The following is a 22,671-nucleotide window of genomic DNA, read 5'->3' as shown; positions in this document are numbered from 1 at the left end:
TTTACCAATCATAAGCAATTTTGCTTTCAAGTTCCCAGTAATATTACTACAGGCAAGAACAGTAACTCTTTCCTTACTACGCTTGTAGCCATGTGCAGACATCTTGGTTTTGGGTTGCGAGAGCTCTGATGGCAGCATCTTAAAATTCAGCCCAGTCTCATCAAAATTTAAAATCTGATCACCAGTTAATCCTTCAGCAAGAATTATTTCTTGAAATTCCCTTTTAAATTTCACAACCACATCAGATTTAGCTGACAGTTTTTATCTACAGATATTAAGCTGCCCAATGCCGTATCATTTTTTCAACCAATCAAGCCACCCAGCACTGGCAGTAAAATTATGGTCCCCTTCATGAAAGTCCTTCTGGAAATGCACCACCATTTCTTGCAGAATGAGGCCAGATATTGACAGGCCCTTTTCCCGGTTTTGAGTGAACCAAAGAAATAGTGCTTCACTCACTTTTTCCTACTCCTATTTTTCATTGTTTTTCTAATTTTCAGTGCATCACTTGCTCTGGTAGAGCACCACTTTTCAATTTCTTCCCTCTTATGTTTCCAGTCACCCACTGTAACACGTCCAACACCATAAACTGAAGCCACTTTTTGAAGAATTTCCCCTTTGTCTAGTCTCTTTAACCCACTCAACTTGTCTTCCACAGAAACAATTACTTTCTTCCATTTACTCGCCATACTCGCAGAGGATATGAAAACTATAACATCCGCACCCAACCAATACTACACTGAACAATGACTGAAAACTCGCTGCACCTGTCCTTGAGAAAAACCCGGTCCTACCGCATGACTGCCAATACATGTCCCACGGTCGCACCCTCCACACCGGGTGTCTCAGAACTGCCTCCATCTTAAGTTCAAATTAAGCCTACCAGTGTCAGATAACATGGAATGTTGGATAAACGAAGGTCGGTTAAGCGAGACTCTACTGTACCTGAACTCCCTGGTGCTGAATCGGTAGACCTCGGCAATCTTCGAGATCTGTATTGGCAACCTTTGAAAACAAACTATGAATCACCATGAGACATCTAGCGTGCACTTTGCATACTAGTACTGTCATTTACACAGCAAAGCCAAAACATAAAATTCATGCTAGGGACAAGATTTGCATCGAGAAATGTTTATATAATGCTATATGTGTGTGACACAGTTGTTGGCTTAAGATAATAAAGGTTTAGAAAATTCCTATCGATCGATCATACTATCGATTCAATTCAGATTTCATTTCCATTCAGTTGGAAGTATTACCGGAACCAATTCTATCAATTTGCTACACAGTCATTTTGAATTTAACATTATTCTGTTCAAAAACCTTGTCATGTGCTTTCTTATAGATATATATTATAGAAATATCTTAATTACAGACTGTTATACTTTAGAGCGATTAATCTGCAAGCCTCAGTGAAAAAAAATGCCTCCACAATTCTCTATTTGCAACTTGCTCTGTGGTCTCATTTGGTTTCACACCTCTTATCAACAAATCATTAAAATCTGAATTTAACCATCATCATCTTGCTCTCCCTCTACTCCTCTTACCCTCCACAGCTGAGTCAATTATTCTCCTAGGTAAACTATCCTTTGGTATTGTTATGACTATAATTATTCTAGACTGTTCTTCTTAGACATTAAAGTTTTTCTTTCTGTACCTTAAAACTAAACTTAACTTCATTTTAAGGAGAAATGTTAATTATTTGAATGTGCCTATTTATCACAGAAAACCTAAGATGTAAATGCACAACCATTTCCACTCTCTTTTCTATCGTTGCATTATGCTCTTACATCTTGAGAAATATGCAGCAAATAAACTGAACATTAAATGCATCCACCAACAGTCATTTACAGTTCAAAACTTCTGAGTTTGTAGGCCTACTCTATGAATCATCATTGCATGTGGGCCAGAAGACACTGGGTTTTAACAAAAATACATGTGAATGAACAACATTCTTTAAAATGTGTAAATAGGCAAACTAAACAAAATAAGAAAAATGTAAAGTAATCAGAAACTTACTCTAATGTAGGAATTACATAGTAAGTCTTCATATCATTTAAGTATGCACCACTGATTGCTGTTCCTTCAACAACAAAGATGATGTCTGCCTGAAGACCATGATCTGCTGGACCCACAACCATTCTTGGGGTGGTAAATAGGAAGAAACTGCAATGAGAGAAAAAATTAAGAAAAGTTAAAAAAAATTATATAAAAATGTAACTTATTCACGAGTAGAGGAAACGTGCAGTAAAGGAGTATCTGGTACTCAAGGAAGATGTGAAAATTGAGTTCACTGATCTGTTCAAGAATAGTGAATGAAAACTTCTTAAATATTACTGGATTTAAACATGATTTGTTTAAGGAGGATTCTCACAGCAATACAAGTAACAATAGTTTCAATCAAACAAGGAAAATTTAATTTCAATACATTTACCCAAATAATATCAATTATTTATCCTTTAATCATAATGTAAGATGTATTCAGATTTTACAATTTCGTACGGGTAATTTGGAACATGCATTTAAAGGAAACACTTGTTACTGTCAAACGAGACGAGAGGCAACCGTCAGATGATTACAAATCCATGCTAATTACGTATTATTTACGAAATAATAATATCTTCCTTTAATCTCTTACAAGCAAACGATTAATATTTAATACTTACGAAGCAAAATTAACAATTTCCTCAAAACAGAGCTACATCCCTAACCACTATTTTTCAAGACAACAGTAAATGTATCAAGCTGGTACCACTGCTTGTACAGCAGGTCACGCAATATTTCTTTCATTCGAAACATAATATACACACTCATTCTCAACTTTCTTTGTAAAAATTACTTTCATATTCAGCGATATATTCTGTATATGTGTCGCTATAGAAATATTATATTTACTTGAGCGTTCGACCACTGTAAATGAAAAATATTTAGTTGTCGTTGTTGGTACATCTCTGTGCAGATCCCTGTTTTCATTTGTTTTTCTTTCTGAATGATTTTGCATACTGATAGATATTTAATGAACTAAAATCTATCATTTCTCGACTAAAACTAAATCTTTATTGATTTCTAAATCTGCATTTGTTGCATTTTCTTGAGTATTTAAGTGACAATCATTCCAACTAAATATGTATTTGACTTCCATAGTAGTTGCGCTCGGAGGATCTTCTACGCGATTTAGTAACTGAATGTCATTAGTGGCAGAAGGATGTATTCGTTGGCATAACAAGTGCGTTTAAGTTGGTGTGTTTTTGTTCGACTGGTGTGTTCCTTAATTGATTTACGATGGGAGTAGGATTGCAACCCCTTGAATTTTCGGATTGTCTGGGTGACAGTCCATATTTTAGGGAAAAATTACACGCTCATGAACAGGAACTTACGAGAACCAGTCAACAAATTAAAGGACTAGTGAAAGAAGTTAAGGATTTGTTAACTGCTGCGAAAAGTAAGTTTTATGAGTTTTCAAAAATTTTGTATGGAAATCTTGTAAATGTTTTAATTGTTTAACGTGTAAAGTTATTTATGGATTGCGTTATTTGATGATTTGTACGCAGTCTTTTGAAAGATACGTGTGTTTACATTAATTTTAGGGGCGTACCCTCAGTGGACTTTTGCTTTTACAGCCTTATATGTCGTATATAAACAGAAAGAGTAATATTTATTCTAAGCCTACGTTTTAATAAAAATCTGTTGTATACTCTGGCACAATATACACTCCTGGGAATTTTGGAATCTTTATTATAGCAGTTTATTTGCTATGGAGGTATCTGATCAGATTTCGGTAATCTGTCGTATTTAGAGCCATTTGTGATGATTAGAATGATAATTGATTGAATGAAAGGAAGTTATGTTCATATATTCTAGTTCTCTGATTAGGATCAATTTATGTTCCGAAAATAGGACGGAACTTTTGCTATGATTTTCTACTTCTTGCTGGGAGATTTATTTAGGTAATGGATAGGTTACTTGTCTGACAGTGAGAATGGCAATTATACCTCAAATCGAGTGAACAAATAGCGTCCGAACTCATAAGTGATATCTAGCAATTGTCAGTATCTCAGTTTATTTTCATATATTACATAAACTATTCGTACACACAAATCATTTTAAAGATCTCTGATAAGGTTTAGCAGTGTTGGGAATACGTTTGGATTCGGGAAACACGTGCTGAAGGTTTTATTTAAAACTATTTACATCTGTTTACCACTGTTCCGTTGAATCTGATGAAAGGTGACTTGTTAACTCTAAAGATTCAATAGTAGCCTGCATCACGTGGGCTTTGAAGACGTCACTCTTAATCCACAAGTGTCGCATTTAACTGCAGCGTAAGGCGTCAAACATTGTTGGATTGTATCTGTGATTTATGGATAGTAACATGAACGTCGTCGTCATTTTATGTAGGTGCTTAGAACATTTTGGCCATCAGTCCAGTGTACTTCTTCAGTTGAGTGCATTGCAACGGAGAAGGGGCGGTCATGCCTTTTGAGTTCGGCGCCTTCCCAATCTTCATATCCCGGAAAACTATTACGAAAGTTTGTAACGGGAGAAAGAGGAAGAACTATAGTTATGTCCTTTCGACTGCTCTCGGTTTTAAATGCTGAAAAGTGTGTGAGGGAGGGGGTGTTAGTCAAGTGGTGTTGTCACTGGCTTCTCACTAAGAGGGCCGCAGTTCGAATCCTGGCTAGTCCATGTGGTTTATCTTTTTGGTGAAACGGTCACATCCCTGTGTTTCGAATTCCACGTAATTCCGCAATCGTAACGTCGTAAGTGTTTTTTTTTAACCGTCCAATTACGGATACAGTCTGACAGTCTGTAAAAGGTGCGAGAGGACTGGAGTAGCCAGTTGATCCTTCCGAAGATAGTTGGAAGTTTTCTCAAAGCCTCATTACGAATCCATCTCTTTTGGAATTAGCACCACTACTTTAGTTAGTTCTATAGTACCTACAGCGAACTACGTGTTGCCTATCCTAGAGCGTTATTATAATGTTGTCTAAATGCCCCATATGTGAAGATAATTAACTATTAACCATAGCTACGGGAGGTACCGTAGTGTTTTTCGCTAGACTGGAAGGCTCTGTATTCTCTGTTACTCGATCATTGGCGTGCCTTATTCAGTGGGAGAATTTCATAGGTACAGCCTAAACAGTTATGTCGACTCCTTCCTAGTAGTTGGAATATTATTTTTGTACGGTTTAGGGACGATGTAGCAACTTCTGTATGAATCAATGCAAATTAATGTTATGTGGGTGACTTGTGTGTGTGTTTCGTGGAATATTTATTAAAATAACCAACGCTCAAAAAAGAAACAATGTTTCTAACCTGAGATCGGAAGAAGGCAAACAAGCTTGTAGTTTTACGTGCATTGATATTGTGATCATAGCCTGAAGACCTCCAGGTTTACTCAGAATCCGAACTACAGAGATGTGACTTCTAATTTCAAAAACTTCTCGTGCATTGGCTGAGATTCAAACCTACTGTCGGAAGTCGCGAAGATAAGATTTCCTTGGTTTCACTTTTAGCTTTTTACGCCTCCGTAGCGTAACGGTTAGTGGTGTTAGCTGCTGTCCTCGTGGGCCCGGTTTCGATTCTCGGTACTGCCAGAAATTTAAAAATAGCAGGAGGGCCGGTATGTGGTTGATATGGTACATGCAGCTCACCTCCATTGAAGGTGTGCTGAAAAGAGGCTGCACCACCTCGATATGAGGACACGAGTTTACTACGTTTAAAACCGGGCAAATGCTGGCTGAACGCCAACGAATAACCACGGTTGCTTCCTTCCGAGCCATGTCCTGTCCTGTCGTCGCCAAGACGTGCCTCAGTCGTGCGACGTAAATCCAGTAGTATAGCAAGTAGCGAAAAAGGCATTGGACTTCAAGGAAATGTCGAGTGTTTATCGATAGATGCTTTGTTACCATTGTACCGGTATGGGAAATTGTTCTACGTACTTAAATTAATTTCATGGCTTTTACATATCGACAACAAGAGTGTATAACAATTATAATGGAGGTGCGATGCTTGTTTTAACGTTTTAACCACATATCCGCTCCCCCTCCCGCCCCACCACCCTGCGAATCTTAGATTTCAGGTATGATCAGGGATCGTACCCGAGTGTCCGAGGACGGCAGCTAATAGGGCGCTAACCGTTTAACCGGAGGTGGACTTGAAATAAAGTGGAATTTACATTGACCGCTTTTTTTGCTTAGGATAAAATGAGCGTGAATCATTTTATGAGTGAATCATAGGGCTTGAGCTCTTTCTAGTCCGACTTGACGTGCACCTGTTTCTGAAGAATATTGTAATAAATGTTCTGTAGGGAAGAGCTACTTATTTTGTCTTACTCCTTATCACAGAGTCTCGGTTGTTTGTTATTGTTTTATTATTATTATTATTATTATTTCCCTATGGTCAAGAAAGGAAGAGTTCGTGGGCTAGATAAGATTGAGTAGCATAGCTACGATGAAAGCTTTTATACAAAGTATATAGGCCTACTTGCACAAATACCCACGCGCAGATATTGTGGTCTATGTAACGTGTAGTATTTATTCGTGGTATTGTACGAGGTCGTGTGGCAGTAAATGCTTCCTCACCTGAAGCGTTCGTTTCCTCTGGAGGATGTTTATGTTCTATGCACAAAGCTTACGAATTAACATTATTGTACAGACTTCCTCATAACAAGTGGCTGCTTACAGTGTGTTCATTTTGGCGCCGTATTATGACCCAGTTCCGTAAAGCTAACCAGTCTACCCCATCAAGTGCCGAGGTTATGGATAATGGAAGCCCTTACCTTCCACCCCTCCAAGGGCCTTCATGGCCTCTACTTTGCTTTGCTATTATGACCCAATTCTGGCTCAAGTTCTCTCAGAGTGGCACCTCAGAATTAACATTTTAAAATTAGGATTCGTATGTATGTGATGTGCCCTATTTTATGGAAGCTTGTTTTTGGACATATAATTGTTTTAGCCATTCTCCAAGAATTAATCACATGTTATATACAGATAATGCCATATTATTTTGTTTGTGTTTATTTTGTATTTCCTTCCCGTAGACATATTTTGTGGTTATATTAAGTTTGAAGATATAATAGGTTTCGCGAGCAGTAAGCTGTCAGAATGCTGCAGAAAGTACAAAAGAATGGTAGTAATATAGTCAGTTTGCTGCTGGTCGGCCTCACCCACGCCCCCTTCACTCCACTCAAACATTCTCTGTTAAGTGCTTCCAACCCCGTTGTTGCCAGGTATATTTAGTAATTCTTAGCAGTTAGTGATGTTAGTTGTACATGGATATATTTTTGTGCTGGGGGTCTATCTAGAATTAGCATGGACAATTTTCCGACATCGCGGCAACCATGGTACGTCATTAAACATATCCATGGTTCTCCGTGTAGCAGAGGAACTTGAATTTTTTTCTCGGAATCTTCTCTACGGTAAAGTGTCAAATCAGTTAAATGCATTTTCTTGTTTTTTGTCGGATATATAAAAATTTAGTTTATGTGCAGTATTACTTAAAAGCGCGAACAGTTTGCTGTGGCCGATGACAAGAAATTAATATCCACCGAAATTTCTCTTCTAAGAAATGTTTGAGCAATTTATTTTGCGTCTTATTTCCGAGGTTTTTTAATGTCATGTTTTTTTTTTTTTTTTTTTTTTTGTAATTTTAAGGGCATGAGTGCATGCATGTTTCCGAATTTAAGGTCATTGAAATTTCAGCCCTAGTTACAAAAAAAAAAAAAGACAGGCTGAAATAAAGATCAGAAAACCGAACGAATTGGCCGTGCGGTTAGGGTCGTGCAGCTGTGAGTTTGCATTCGGGAGATCGTGGGTTGGAACCCCATTGTCGGTAGCCCTGAATGTGGTTTTCCGTGGTTTCCCATTTTCATACCAGTGGCTGTACCTTAACTAAGGCCACGGTCGCTTCCTTCACATTCCTAGTCCTTTCCTAACCCATCGTTGGCATAAGACATAAGTGTCGGTGCGACATAGCCTAAAGCAAATTGAATAGAAAATGATCAGAAATTCAAAAATTAAGCAGGTAAGCCAGGTTCACTATCACGGAAGCATTGTCACTAGGACGACAGAAGTATCCGTGAGTAGAAGAAAAGAATATATTACCGAGCTCGATAGCTGTAATCGCTTAAGTGCGGCCAGTTTCCCGTATTCGGGAGATAGTGGGTTCGAACCCCATTGTCGGCACCCCTGAAGATGGATTTCCGTGGTTTGCCGTTTTCACACCAGGCAAATTCTGGGGCTGTACCTTAATGAAGTCCACGGCCGCTTCCTTGCCACTCCTAGCCCTTTCTTGTCCCATTGTCTCCATAAGACCTGTGTGTGTCGGAGCGACGTAAAACAACTTGTAAATATATATTTGGCTAAAAAACATGCCACAGCAAAAAGCATCTGCCGCCCTTGGCCTACGAAGCGACCACTGTTCAGCCCGAAAGCCTGCAGATTACTAGGTGACGCGTGGTCAACGGGAAGAATCCTTCAAGCTGTTATTCTTGGTTCTCTAGACTATCACCATCAAATAACTCCTGACTTGTTCTCGCGTAGGCTGAGTGGACTTAGGATCAGCCCTCAGATCCAAGTAAAAATCCCTGTCCTGGCTGGGAATCGAGCCCGGGCCCTTAGGGTCAAAGGCAAGCACGGTACCCCCTAGACCGCGGGACCGGCAAATCTAGAAACAAGGAAGGTATATGTGAAGAGCTTTGTCTGGAGTGTACGTACGTATATGGATGTAAAAGCAGGTAATATATGCTCCAGATAGTATTGAGTTTAGCTGCCGTTTTGACTCATGGCGTTGTGGTCGGCTCACCGAATGTACTGTACTGTTTGGCATGGTACATGACTATGATGTCGTCAGACCTCGTACTGGCCGTCTGAGTAACAGGTGAACGCAAGATTTAAGACGAGGGTTTGGCGCTTTTTATCGCGGTCAGTTTGGCTGTACCATAGGTATCGGCTGTTCTATCTCTGAAGTCGTACAGGCGGGCCACCGTGTCCGGAGTGTATCATGAGTACATATATACGGGCAAAACCACCAACGCCAGGGTCAATTGCCGTGGAGTACAACGTGTTGCATGACAGTGGTCACTGTCGACGGATTTGGTTGGTAAGAGTGCATGTACGGGTTACAATACAACAGACTTTTCGCGAATTCAGTGCTGGATAAAAAACGAAGTGTGAACAACCATACTATCCAGGACCACCTCCTCGCAATGAGGTATATACCGTCCCTCTTGGGTACCGCACGTCGCAGGGCACAAAGAACGACATTGGCACTGAGAAACAACTACCGTGGTACCAGTTTGTACACGCTGGTGGCAGGGCACGAGTGCGTCACCAAGCATTCCAGGCAATTTATTCTCTTTTATTGCCAAAGTGCTGATGGAGGGAAGACCTCAGGGAAGATGTTGAGGATTATTTTAAAGGGAAACATTTCGAAATTATGAAGATAGGGATAGGACTTACGATTGAAAATAACCAAATTAGATGCGGCAATACAGCTTATAGAAAATACAGTAGTGATAGTAGGACAGAAGATGCGAGTGAAGGGAACAGGACTGCCAAGAAATACTGGGTGGTACAAACGAAGAATGCAGAAAGAAAAGGACGGAAGTAACGAAAGCTTTTAAGATCATACAGGTAGGCAGGGGATCTTGAAACAAGAATTGCATACTTTAGCAAACGAAAAGAGTATAGAGAACTATTAGTAAACACGAGCAGAAGAAACAAGCTGAAATTCTAAAAGAAAGGACAGTAAGAAGTGTGGAATAGAATAAACCAAGTCTGTAGGTATAGAAAAAGCACAACTCATGCGAATATTTTGGAGAATGCATTTCAGACGGCTATTAGATGGGGAAAATAATTTACAATCCAACATAGAAAATACTGGGATTTCGAGAGGATTGGAGTGCACCCTGTCTACCTTAGACCAGGAAATTTCAATTAGTGCAGTAAAAGAATAGAGAAAGGGCGAAAAGGTAATAGGAGCACTTTCAGGCATTAATGTTGAATTTAGGAAAGAAGTAAAAACAATACATTTATCCTCGAATATCTTCAAATAAGATACTTGAAGGAGTGATAGTACCAAAATATTGGCTGGAGGAAGTCATTTGCCCTATATAGTGTATAAGAAACGGGGTGGGAGATCAAATCCAAGTATCTATAGAGGGATAACGTTACTAGATTCTCTAAGTAAGATATGTAGAGGGCTATTGGCAAAACGACTAATGGATTGGGCAGAGGGGTGCTTAGTCCTGTAGAGACTCCTATCAGGATTTAGGAAGGGAATGAGGACAAGTGATAACATAATGGTTGTTAAAACAGTAATGGATAAATACATGACCAAGAAGAGAGGCAAATTGTACATTACGGCAATCGATTTAGAGAAAGCTTTTGACTCGGTGAGTAGATGGGCTGTCATCTATAAATTGAGTCAGATCGGAATATCAAAGATAAGAGCAATATTGAAACTACGTATTAGGAATTTAAATGTTCTATTAGACTGAAAGATGGGGTAGTAGTGGATGAGATATTTTCAAAACTGTGTCTCAAACAAGGTTGCAAATTATCACCAATATTGTTTTTATTATTTATTAATGACATTTTCCATTCAGAAGGCTTTGACAAAGAAGCATCTCCATGTCTCGCGAACCAAGATATTCCAGGTCTGATCTTCGCAGACTATATTCTGCTTCTCACATTAACACCTGTCAAAATGCAAAATTGTATTAATGGGATAATAAATTACTGTAAAGAATGGAATCTAAAATATACATCAGTGGGTTATCTTATCAGCAGGGTACAGTTTGGGCTTGAGGTGGTTGTATGATCGTATTGGGACTGTTCAGATAGGTTGGAATGGTATCCCTGGTACATCTGACAACGTCACTCACCGATGAACGATACAGGAACCTGCTGTCAGATAATATCCACTCATTTTTTTCACCTACAGTACTGTACTGGACCTGTACGTACAGTAAAATAATGCACCGTCCAGTCGTTCCCGAATTGTAGATGATTTGCTCGATGAACTTTCGATAGACATGTGGATGCTTGCCTGGTCTCCGAGGTCACCCGACGTACCGTATTGAGCATTGCATCTAGGATACTATCGAGAGAGGTGTGCAAGCCGATGGCCCTGCTCCGAACGTTGTCTGTGCAGCGGTCATGGAACTGTTTGACTTACCACTCTTCCGGTATCTTATGGAGTCCTTGTAACCTCATTGTCATCAGGGTGTCTAATTCAGTTGGTCAATGTACAATGATGAACAGAAGTGATAAAAATGAAATGGCGTATGGCTTTTAGTGCCGGGAGATCCCAGGATGGGTTCGGCTCGCCAGGTGCAGGTCTTTTGATTTGACTCCCGTAGGCGACCTGCGCGTCGTGATGAGGATGAAATGATGATGAAGACAACACATACATCCAGCCCCCGTGCCCGAGAAATTAACAAGTGATGGTTAAAATTCCAGACCCTGCCGGGAATCGAACCTGGGACCCCTGTGACCAAAGGCCAGCACGCTAACCATTTAGCTATGGAGCCGGACAACAAAAGTGGTGATTGGACCGAACTGTGGTGAAACTGAAGCGATACGCAAGGTACCCGCACGGGAAGCAGTCAGACGTATAGCGCAAGACCCGTTAAGAGAAGCGGCGAAGTTAGGCCTAAAATCCCACAAAGTGCACCGGCGAAAGTGTCGAACATTCTCATATTTGGTGATAGCCAGGCGAGGGGAATTGCGGAGAAAATGAACAATAAAGATATTGCAGCATCGGCTGTCATCTATCCAGGGGCCCCAATGACGAAGGTATTGGAAAACACGGAGCAGCGGCAAGAAATCTCGGAAGTCGTGATGCAGTAGTGATCATCGGCGGGACGAACGACGTAGCTCACAACGACGCTAAGAATGTCATTTCTGAACTTAAATGTACACTAGGTAAGCTGACTCACACTAACATCTTTGTAGTGAACGTGCCCCACAGGCATGATTTGATTAGAGACTCGTGTGTGAACATTGAAGTGGACAAAGTTAATACAGATATGGTTAAAATTTGTAAACATTTTCGTAATACACAGGTAATTGATAGCAGCAGTTTCGAGAGACACTGTTACACAAAGCATGGCCTTCATCTAAACAATTCAGGTAAATGAAAGATAGCAAATATTGTTCTAGATTTTATTAATCTTAAGATAAGTACTGTAAAAAAGGCAACTCCCTTGAGTTATAATACTGACCAGGAAAACTAGTAGAAAGAGCCAGCCGTACTTCAAGCTGGCTTAGCCAACTAGAAAATGTAACTCAGGAAGGCAGGGAATTTCAAGTTAACCAATTGCAACAGTCAAGTTTTAGGGAGGAAGGGGGTCTGAGATTGCTCTTGGTAAACTGTCAGAGTGTAGTAAATAAACAATTAAAATTCGGTACATTGATGGAATCTTATGAGACTGATGTGGTGATAGGAGTGGAATCGTGGTTGAGAGAAGGGGTGGGTAACAGAGAAGTATTTCCAGAAGGGTACACAGTCTATCGTAGAGACCGAGGAGATAAAAAGGGAGGGGGGGGTGTTTATTCTGGTGAAGGAAACTTATTGTTCACATGAATGGTTTACTGATGAAAGGGATGAAATATTAGGGATAAAATTAATTTGTGATAATATGATGGAGGTGGGAATTATAGGAACATACAGGCCAGGAAGAGAGGAAAGGGACGTGGAAATATTTGAGAAAATAATAGATTATACTCATAAAAACAATAATAATGATGTGGTAATAATTGGGGGAGATCTAAACTTGCCTGAAGTTGAATGGAATGGAGCTACAAGTGAAGCCCATGAACAGAAACTGGCAAATAATTTAATCTGGGAGGGAGGATTTACACAAGTAGTTCAAGAACCAACTCGTCTCAATAACTTACTAGATGTGTTCTTGATTAAACCATGGGAAATTGTTGATAAAACTGAGGTAATTGAAGGAATAGGTGACCATAAGGCTGTAATAATGGATGTAGGACTGGTACCAAAAAGGCTTAATAAGAGGGTCACACAAGACAAGAAATTGTACAGAAAAACTAAAGTTGATGAATTTGGGACTTACCTTAAATCACAGTTCAGTTGTTGGATAAGTGAAGGGAGTAATGTGGATACACTTTGGGCTAAATTCAAAGGAATCATTTGGGAAGGAGAGAAGAGATTTGTACCTGTTAAGAAGGGTAAAATGACCTCGGACCCTGTTTATTATACAAGGGAAATAAGAAAATTAAAAAGAAAATGTAGAATAGTAAACAGGAAAATCAAAGAAGGTAGGGAGAGTAGAAATACTAGAAAACAGCTAATGAGGGAACTGAATAGAGTGAAAAAGGAAGCAAAAGAGAATTATATGAATGGCATTCTTCAAGAGCGTAATGACCACAAAGGGAAATGGAAAAGACTGTATTCATATATCAGGAATCAAAAAGGAAAAGGAATCCAAATTCCTACAATGGTGGGAGAAGGGGGTGAACACTATTTAACAGATACTGAGAAAGCAAACCTCTTTAGTAAGGAATTCAGATATTCAGTAGATGATTGTCAGGAGTTGGAAACCGAAACAGAAGATACAGAAGGAGAGACACAGAGGGAAACTAGAAGCTTCTCATTCACAAATGAAGATATTTTCAGAGAAATCCAACTGCTTCAGCAAGGAAAAGCAGCAGGAAGTGATCAAATTACTGGGGAGGTGTTAAAGACAATGGGGTGGTACATAGTGCCTTATTTAAAATTTCTCTTTGACTATGTCATAAATAATAGTGTAATACCAAAGAAATGGAAGGAATCTATAATAATACCAATTTATAAAGGAAAGGGTGATAAGAGGAAACCAGAAAACTACAGACCAATCAGCCTGACCAGTATAGTTTGTAAAATACTGGAGAGTTTAATATCAAAGTACATCAGAGGGATATGTGATGATAAAAATTGGTTCATGAGGAGCCAGTATGGATTTAGAAAGAAATTTTCTTGTGAGGCACAACTGGTGGGATTTCAGCAGGACATATCAGATCAATTGGATTCAGGAGGCCAGTTAGATTGCATAGCCATAGATCTTTCCAAAGCCTTTGATAGAGTGGAACATGGAATATTATTAAAGAAATTAGAGGGAATAGGACTGGACGTAAGGGTTACACGTTGGGTGAAAACATTTCTAAATTCAAGGGTTCAGAAAGTCAAAGTAGGAAATAACGTATCGCAGGAAGAGAAAGTTTGGAAGGGAATTGCACAGGGTAGTATAATCGGTCCGTTACTTTTCTTAATATACGTAAATGATTTAGGGGAATAATATGACATCAAAAATAAGGTTGTATGCAGATGACGTAATTGTTTATAGGGAAATAAATACCATTGAGGATTGTTCAGAATTACAAAGGGACCTTGAGAGTATCCAACAATGGGTTGAAGAGAATAATATGAAGGTTAATGGAGGCAAATCAACTGTTACAACATTTACAAACAGGAGTTATAAAACTGAATTTGAATATACTTTGGATGGGGTAGTTATCCCAAAAGATGGCAAGTGCAAATACTTAGGTGTAAAATTTTAAAGTAATTTGCACTGGAAGGGTCATGTGGATGACATTGTTGGGAAAGCATACAGATCATTACATGTCATAATGAGGCTACTTCAAGGATGCAACAAAGAATTAAAAGAGAAAAGTTACCTAAGGATGGTTCGTCCATTATTGGAATATGCAAACAGTGTTTGGGATCCTCACCAAGAATACCTAATAAAAGAAATAGACAGTGTGCAGAGGAAAGCAGCAAGGTTTGTAACAGGGGATTTCAGGAGAAAGAGTAGTGTATCAGAAATGTTAAAGGAACTAGGGTGGGAAACTTTAAGTAAGAGAAGGGAGAAAACTAGACTTATAGGGTTATATAGAGCCTATACAGGAGAAGCACCATGGGGAGATATCCGTGAGAGTCTTCAGTTGGAAAATAATTATATCGGCAGGACTGACCACAAATGTAAAATTAGAAGAAATTTTAGTAGAAGCGATTGGGGTAAATTTTCATTCATTGGGAAGGGTGTAAAGAAGTGGAACAGTTTACCAGGGGTAGTGTTTGATTTTTCCAAAATCTGTACAGATATTCAAGAAGAGAATAAACAGCAACAGAGAAAATAAATGAAATGTTAGAGGGCATTCGACCAGTGCAGGTTAATGTAAATAAAAAATGTGTGTGAATAAATTAATTCCATCCCCTAGTCTAAGGAGTTTGGACAGCCAAAGTAGGGGACTGCCTGTAGGGGTGAAGTACAGTGGGGACTTCGAGGGCCCTGGGACCGCTACGGTAGCTGTGAAGGCCCTTCAGGTACTCTGAAAAGTGGTGGCAAAAGGGGCTCTGGTTAAGACGCAGCAGGTTGTTATGCTACTTAGGTTCCAGAATGGGTAAAGGAAAAAAGAAAAAAGTAAATAAATGCAATGTAAATTTTAATCTTATACCAGTTGTACAGTATCATTTGAAGTAATTCCACATAAAGTATATCAGTTGACTATATTTGTAAGTAGTACAGGAGATATTATTAGTAGAATTTTGTAAACAATATAAATTTACTAAGGATGAGCTGTGTGTTTAATAGAAAAAAATTGTTAGCGTAAATTGTATAATATTGTATTATAGGAAAATTTTGTTCTTTTGTTAATTTAATATTTAGTGCTTGACAATAATGTATTTTAGTGTACCATTTGCCACCGAGGTAGGCACCTCATTTGCAAATAAAGAGATTTTGATTTGATTTGATTTAACTATCTACCGTATCAATAAAATAATGTATGAGAGCTGTGTCGGATACACGACCGCAGTCTTTTGAGAGTAGAATGCATCGCCTCCGTGGATATTAGAAACAAATGAATGCAAAGTTCCATGACCACTGCACAGAGTTCGATTGATCTCGCACAGACGAAATGAATGACATTTCACAGTTCATGCTACCACGTCATGGTCCTGAATTATATTAATAATTTTACCGAATGCGCCAACTGCTTCTGTGGATCAGTTTATAGACAAAATTCATTACAACTCAGCCATAGACGCCCGAGAGAGATTCTGTTTACTCTGCCATCTGATAGGCCTAGAGTAAATCGGAACGTCGAAATTCTCGAGCAGGCAGCGAGATGGCGACAAATTAAAGTGCCTACACATTTTAGGAGAGGCCGTATGATGAATTTATTATTATTTTTATTATCACCGCATGCGTCACAAAATGGCGGATGCGGGCGCATCTCACTTGCGTCATCTGACCGTAATAACTGTTTTAGTAGACTCCTTGGACCTTTCTCTTCAATTCGATTATTATATTTTTTGCTTAATTTTATGGTTTGAAATTAGTGAAGGAAGTCTGGTGTATACTTTATGGGACTTACGGAGTTTTACCATGGGACTCAGTACTTGAGACGTATTCTGCGTCAAATAGGTTCGGAAGAACAACCATGTAGCTTTTTGTTCTAGCTGTCCTATGCTTGTGATTTGGTACTACTTTATTCAGCGCAAATTCCTTTGACCTGTGTAACGTTGTTTGCGGTTAAAACCTTTCGTCCCTATTGCTTGTGGCATGCTGTGTCTTTCCTCCCCCATCTCGCAAACAATTTAACATCACACATTTTGGTCCCTCTCAACAGCTTTAAAATTGTGCTCAAAGGGATTAAGATCGGGCTCCTTTGGTGACAACCAAGCGCACCTTCGTATCCGTGTGGAGTGCTCATCGAGCAAGTCAGCGATTGGCTGGATCATTGTTTTGCTGCAGGTACAGGTCTCCTGCAAGGTGCTGGACGTGAACAAAGAGATGACTGTGGTGAATATTATCTGCCAGCAGGTTCCTGGAACTTTCGGAGGTGAGGGACGTTATCAAAAGCACCAGGGGTACCATTTTCATCCCACGTAAGCAGTCCCGATGCTAGGATACCACCACCTGAACTATACCCTGCCGGCAAGAGGGATCCATTGCCTCATGTGGTTGACGATGGAGTTGTACCCGGCCATCGGAATGTACCAACGGGTTCCTCGACTCATGTGTCCACGTGAACGTTTTCTAATGGTGCCCTCGTGAGACGCATGCTTCTGTACCCCATGGTAAGGAGATGGTTCTGGATGGTATGGTTGCTCACACGCCGTCGTTGTGTATCATTGAACTAACGAGTGATCTGCTGCACTGTGGCCTGTCTATCCGCTCTTACGATCCGAGCTAGCCGACAGCGAACCCCCCCCCCCCCCCCCAAGCGTACGCGAACATGTACACCACAACAGTACACCCTGACAGCGGAGTTTTTCACCGGTGAACTCGAATATTATTTTTTGATAGCATAGCCATCTTTGTTTCCCTCATCTTTCCCTTGTCCGTTTCAGATATGACGTCACTTTAGCACTAGACATTCACAAACACGCCGGCACTGTGTTTGTGCCGTCAGTTTTCTTTTGAAAAATTCGCAAATACATATCTTAAGAGGCGACTAAAAAGGAGACCAGGGGCTCTCAGCTTGAGCGCGTGGGTTGGTGACCATGGTTCGCATAGCTGAGTCTGACATTGCTTCTACTTGTGTGAGGCTCTTCACCTTCATCTTTCCTGTCCGACCTCCTCCGGTCAGCTCGAGTTCTTTTCCAACCCTGTAAAAAATAATGTTTTTAGTGTGTATTTTCGACAGACTGAAAAGCCGTAAAATTACGTTAAATAAAATATAGCATGTGACACTTCTCGTTTAGAAAGTTTCTACAAAATTTCATGAAATTCTGACCAGCGATTTAGACTTTATTTCGTTTTGGACAGTAGACAGATACACATAATTTCGTTTTTCTATGTAGTTCTTATGAACGGTTTTTGTTCTCGACCCAACCTCCGAAGGATCTTCATTGGGGTAATCACAGTAATGGAACTGTGAATAAAAGTTACAGGTCTTTTCATATTGTTGTGAGGGTTGTAGTAAGGATGCAAGAAAGAGCGTATAGGTATCACTTAATAATAATGTTTTTTGTTATGACCCACTAGCTACTTTTACGGTTTTTCGGAGACGTCGAAGTGCCGGTATTTAGTCCCGCGGGATTTCTTTTACGTGCCAGTAAATCTACCGACACGTGACTGACGTATTTGAGCATCTTCAATTGTCACCGGACTGAGCCAGGATCGAACCTGCCAAGTTCCAGTTCATGGGACCTTCACCAGGATTCCAGAATTGGAAAAGATCCAAAAGAAAGCAGCTCGATTTGTTCTGGATAATTTTCGCCAAAAGAGTAGTGTTAAGAAAAAGAAAAATATTACAAACATTGGGCTGGGAAGACTTGAGAGTGCCGGGCTAAGTGACTTAGACGGTTGAGGCGCTGGCCTTCTGGCCCCAACTTGGCAGGTTCGATCCTGGCTTAGTCCGGTGGCATTTGAAGGTGCTCAGTTACCGTCAACGTCGTGTCGGTAGATTTACTGGCACGTAAAAGAACTCCTGCGGGACAAAATTCCGGCACCTTGGCGTATCCGAAAACCGAAAAAGTAGTTAGTGGGACGTAAAGCCAGTGACATAGACGTGAGAGAAAGGAGACGAGCTGCTCGACTAAGCGGAGATATTTCGTTTTGTTCCGAGCTGACAGTGGATATATTGCATGGAATTAATATAGTAGACGAATAAGCTTGAATGAAGTTTTTTAAACGTACGGAACATCACAATATGAAGATAAAATTCAATTTCAAGAGGACAAATTGAGGCAAATTTTCGTTTATAGGGAGGGGAATTAGGGATTGGATTAATGTACGCCGGAACTACCTCATAATGATCGATGTGTCTTTATAGTTTAGTACAGTCTGAGTTCCTCATTGGTTGAACGGTCAATGTAGTGGGCTTTCGTTATATAGGGCCGTGCGTTCGACTCCCGGCCGGACCGGGGATTTTAACCATACGTACTTACATCATTACTGACTATTATGCCTTTCAGCGGATCCAGGACCTGCTGGCCGAGTGTTCGAATGCCGGCGCCAGAATCACGTTTAGGTGGCTCCCAAGCCACATGGGTGTAGAGGGAAACAAGTTAGCAAATACGGCTCCCAAGGAGGCGGTTACACTACCCCCGTTGTCCTACAAGATTCCAGCAAGTGTTATTCGCTCTCAGCTGAGACATATTTTGGTTATGTCCCATTGGGAGATGGGGTGGCAGGCCACTCCACGTCCAAATAAGCTGAGAGCGATTAAAGGTACAACGAAAGTATGGAGGATTTCCCTTCGGGCTTCTCGGAGGGAAGCAGTGGAATTATGTCGTCTTCGGATTGGCCACGGTTTAGTCACGCACTCCTATTTACTGAAAGGAGAACCCCATCCAGTGTGTACTTGCGGGGACCGTCTTACCGTGGTATTTACACATCCTTACGGAGTGCGTGGACCTGCTCGATCTGCGTCGTAGGTTAAAACTCCCGAGTACCATCTCCCTCATCCCGCGAGATGACGAGCAGTCAGCAGACCTCGTCATCCGATTTATGAGGGATAGTGGTCTTTTTTATCGTGTGTAGTAATGTCTTTGTGTATTTGTGTTAACTGCGTTTTTATCCTATTGACTCTATTTTAGTTCGTGTTTGCGTATATTAATGTGTTATTTTAACTTCTAACTTAAACTATCTATCTACAGTATATCTGTACTTCCAGGCAATGCCTATTCCATTGTCACCTGTATTTTCTATAATTGTATTAGGAAATAAGGCATTGCGAATTAGATCCACTGATTGTTTTAATCTCATAAACATTTTGCATCACCATTTTTTTAAACCCAAGTCAATAGATACATTTTAAAATTTTTAAATTGTAATTATCGTATCATGTCGTCCATCTCGTACCATTAGGGGCCGATGACATTAGATGTTAGGCCCCTTTAAACAACGAGCATCATCATCATTAAAATTAAATTATACCATTTATGTTGTATTAAATGTTTCAGTATTGCGACCGCACGCTGTTAATAATGGAGTGAAATAATTTTGTTTTAAAAGACGTGATGGAGGGTGGCAAGATTTGTTTGGCCTAGGGGCGTCAAAAAAGGTAAATCTCGCCCTATGTTATTTTATACAGCGCAAATTCGGGAACCATCTGTACTGCAGTGCAACACAGTTTTCACTTCGAGAAACACGCTCTGTAAATCACACAATTAAAAAAACATGCTATGTTATGATCGTTATACCGTAAATTAAATATCATCCAGTAGCCCATTAATGAGTTTGTTTAGAATGCGACTCTTGTCTGCACGACATGCTGCAAATACGAGGAATAGCTAGTCAAGATTATTAAATTAATCCCCTGTAATAAAAAGGAATTGAAGATTAGTACTCCGATGAGAAGTGCTTCGAAAAGCTCTCTCATACATTACAAAGCAGATATATATAGCTTGGAATTTAAACGAATAAGGGCCCTTGAAAGTGTTAAAGTGGAACTTATCCTGTAGACTTCCTGTGTATGAAAAACATATTATAAGCAGAATGAACCAGAGCTCAAATCTCTGTCGAGTCGTACATACTAATACATATTACGGCTTATGGCATCTGTCCAGTCAAGCCTGACTGGTATTAAGTCACGTTTATCCCTAACATTAACCTGACGTCACGTTTGGCATTTAAGCTTCCTGTCATTTAAATAGCTCATTTAAAAAATATATAGGAAGAGTCGTATGAAGACTGCAAAACTTGCATTTCTCCCGTGCAAAAAGTTAACATACACTACACTATGCAGATAATAATAATAATAATAATAATAATAATAATAATAATAATAATAATAATAATTAACTGCCTTGTGGTGTAAGTTAACTATAAAATACCTGCTAAATCCTTGCCTAAATAATAATGACGAATGCCTGCAACTTATACTGTACTACTTTTGCGTCTGTACCCGTCTCTTTAAAGAAGATTGGCGACTATTTTTCGTATCTCGTGTTTCCCGTGTGAGAGTGGATGTAAAATCAAGAGGTAGTTGTACTATGGTTCTGTACAGCAGAATAGAAACAAATAATATCGTCTGCAAGGACATCTTAAAGGACCTTTTCCTTTCCTAGCCTTCTCCCAATTATCTAGGGTCGACACTAATGTGAATTGACCCCAGTTTTATAACCGGTTACCCTTCTTGACGCTAACGCTGTGTAGAGGGCTGTATCCCTCAACTCTTTGTTAATAGAGGGCTGTATTCACTATTGCGTGTTTCTTTAGTGGTAGGTGGTGTGAGATGATGTGTGTAGATGAATGTGTACTAAGGCGGTCACTAACACCCAGCTCCCGAGTTAGAGGAATTAATCGAAAGTGGCTAAAATCCCCGACCAATGCGGGAATCGAATCCGGAGCCCCCTGAACCGAAGGCAATACGCTGATCGTTCAGCCAAGGATGAAATTATATTAGACCTATTACAATAAATTCAAAATTGTTGCCAGGCGAAGCCGAGGTGGATCGCTAGTTAATCAATGCGTTGCATTTTTAATTGCGTAGTGGTCATCGGCGCACGATAGTAACTATGCTTAAAGTTGTTAGAAAAGAGCGCAGAAAAGAAATGTTGACCTGGATTTTGGACCCCTTTAGACAACAAACATCCTCGATTCAGGATTGTGCTTTAGAAGTAGTCCCTTGGTCAGTAATTCTATTGTTTATGATAGTTTCTGGATCTGATCCACTGATTGTTTTAAAGTCATATGCATTCATTCTTCATCATCACGTTTTTTCATTCTGGTCAGTGGATGATTTTGAACTTTTAAATTGTCATTACAGTCCGTCTCATTTCGTACCATTAGGGGCCATTGACCTAAATGTTAGGCCCCTTTAAACAACAAGCATCATCATCATCAATAAAAACTCTGAGATTTGCCGATGATGTTGCTATTGTATCAGAGCCTGCAGAAGATCTGAAGAATTTTGTTGAATGGTATGGACACAGTCTTGGAAAAGGAGTGCTATGTGAAAATAAATACAAAACAAAAGTAATGGAGTGCGTTCGAAGTCAGGTGGTGCAGGAAATACTTTATTAGAAAATGAAGTCTTAAAGGAAGTAGCGCCGAAAACCGTAAAAATAGTTAGTGGGACTTAAAACCTTAAAGGAACATTAAAGGAAGTAGATGAATATAATTACTTGGGTAGTAGAATAACCAACGATGGCAGAAGTGAGGAGGACATAAAATGTAGACTAACCCAAGCAAGGAAGGTCTTTCTTATGGAAAGAAATTTGCTGACTTTAAACATTGCTATAGGAATTCGAAAATGACGATGTAGCTGTCCTTATGTCACTTCTTTTGATATAAATTCATCAGAATGGCGCACTGAAACATTTTCGATAATACGTCTGACCAGAGACCGCTCAATCAATGGGACGTTACTGTGTTATAATGAAGCCGACATATTCAGGGAGTCCAAATAGTTTAAGAACAAAATTAAAATATATTGCTGTGCTGAAAGTTTTGTTCTCTCTGTAGGTTTTTAAATTCGAGGGGTGCACTATATTGTTTTACGCTTTATTTTTTGTACTTCCCGTTATGGTTCGCATTTCACTTTTGAAGGTGGTGACATGTAACAAATGTATTGTTCCACCGTTTGGTAGCAGCACACGCACAGGGGTTAACGAATGCACTCGTCTTAGCCATTTCATAACAACACTGTCAGCGTAGGAGCTGACAACATGGAAAGCAACCGTCAGGTACAGCGCTATACGACTTGG

The 22,671-nt window shown here is 39.8% G+C and overlaps 2 protein-coding genes across 2 annotated transcripts in view; one reads left to right on the top strand and one right to left on the bottom strand.

Annotated features, from left to right (window-relative positions):
* Nucleotides 1–2,768, bottom strand: part of LOC136866185 (mediator of RNA polymerase II transcription subunit 25) — a 370,114-nt gene extending 367,346 nt beyond the window's left edge. The window contains exons 1-2 of the mRNA XM_067142927.2: nt 2,667–2,768; nt 2,020–2,166 (exon numbers count right to left, since the gene is read on the bottom strand). Of these exons, the coding sequence (XP_066999028.2) occupies nt 2,020–2,141 (122 nt within the window). The 5' untranslated portion in view covers nt 2,142–2,166; nt 2,667–2,768. The remainder of the gene's footprint in view (nt 1–2,019; nt 2,167–2,666) is intronic.
* Nucleotides 2,769–3,202: 434 nt separating this feature from the next.
* The window catches only part of Graf (GTPase regulator associated with FAK), a 711,082-nt gene continuing 691,613 nt past the window's right edge, over nt 3,203–22,671 (top strand). The window contains exon 1 of the mRNA XM_067142923.2: nt 3,203–3,442. Within this exon, the coding sequence (XP_066999024.2) occupies nt 3,283–3,442 (160 nt within the window). The 5' untranslated portion in view covers nt 3,203–3,282. The remainder of the gene's footprint in view (nt 3,443–22,671) is intronic.

The sequence above is a fragment of the Anabrus simplex genome, chromosome 3 (assembly GCF_040414725.1).
Source record: "Anabrus simplex isolate iqAnaSimp1 chromosome 3, ASM4041472v1, whole genome shotgun sequence".
NCBI classification, from domain to species: Eukaryota; Metazoa; Arthropoda; class Insecta; order Orthoptera; family Tettigoniidae; genus Anabrus; species Anabrus simplex.
The sequence above is the reverse complement of the archived record's forward strand: the minus strand, read 5'-3'. Positions and strand labels throughout refer to the sequence as shown.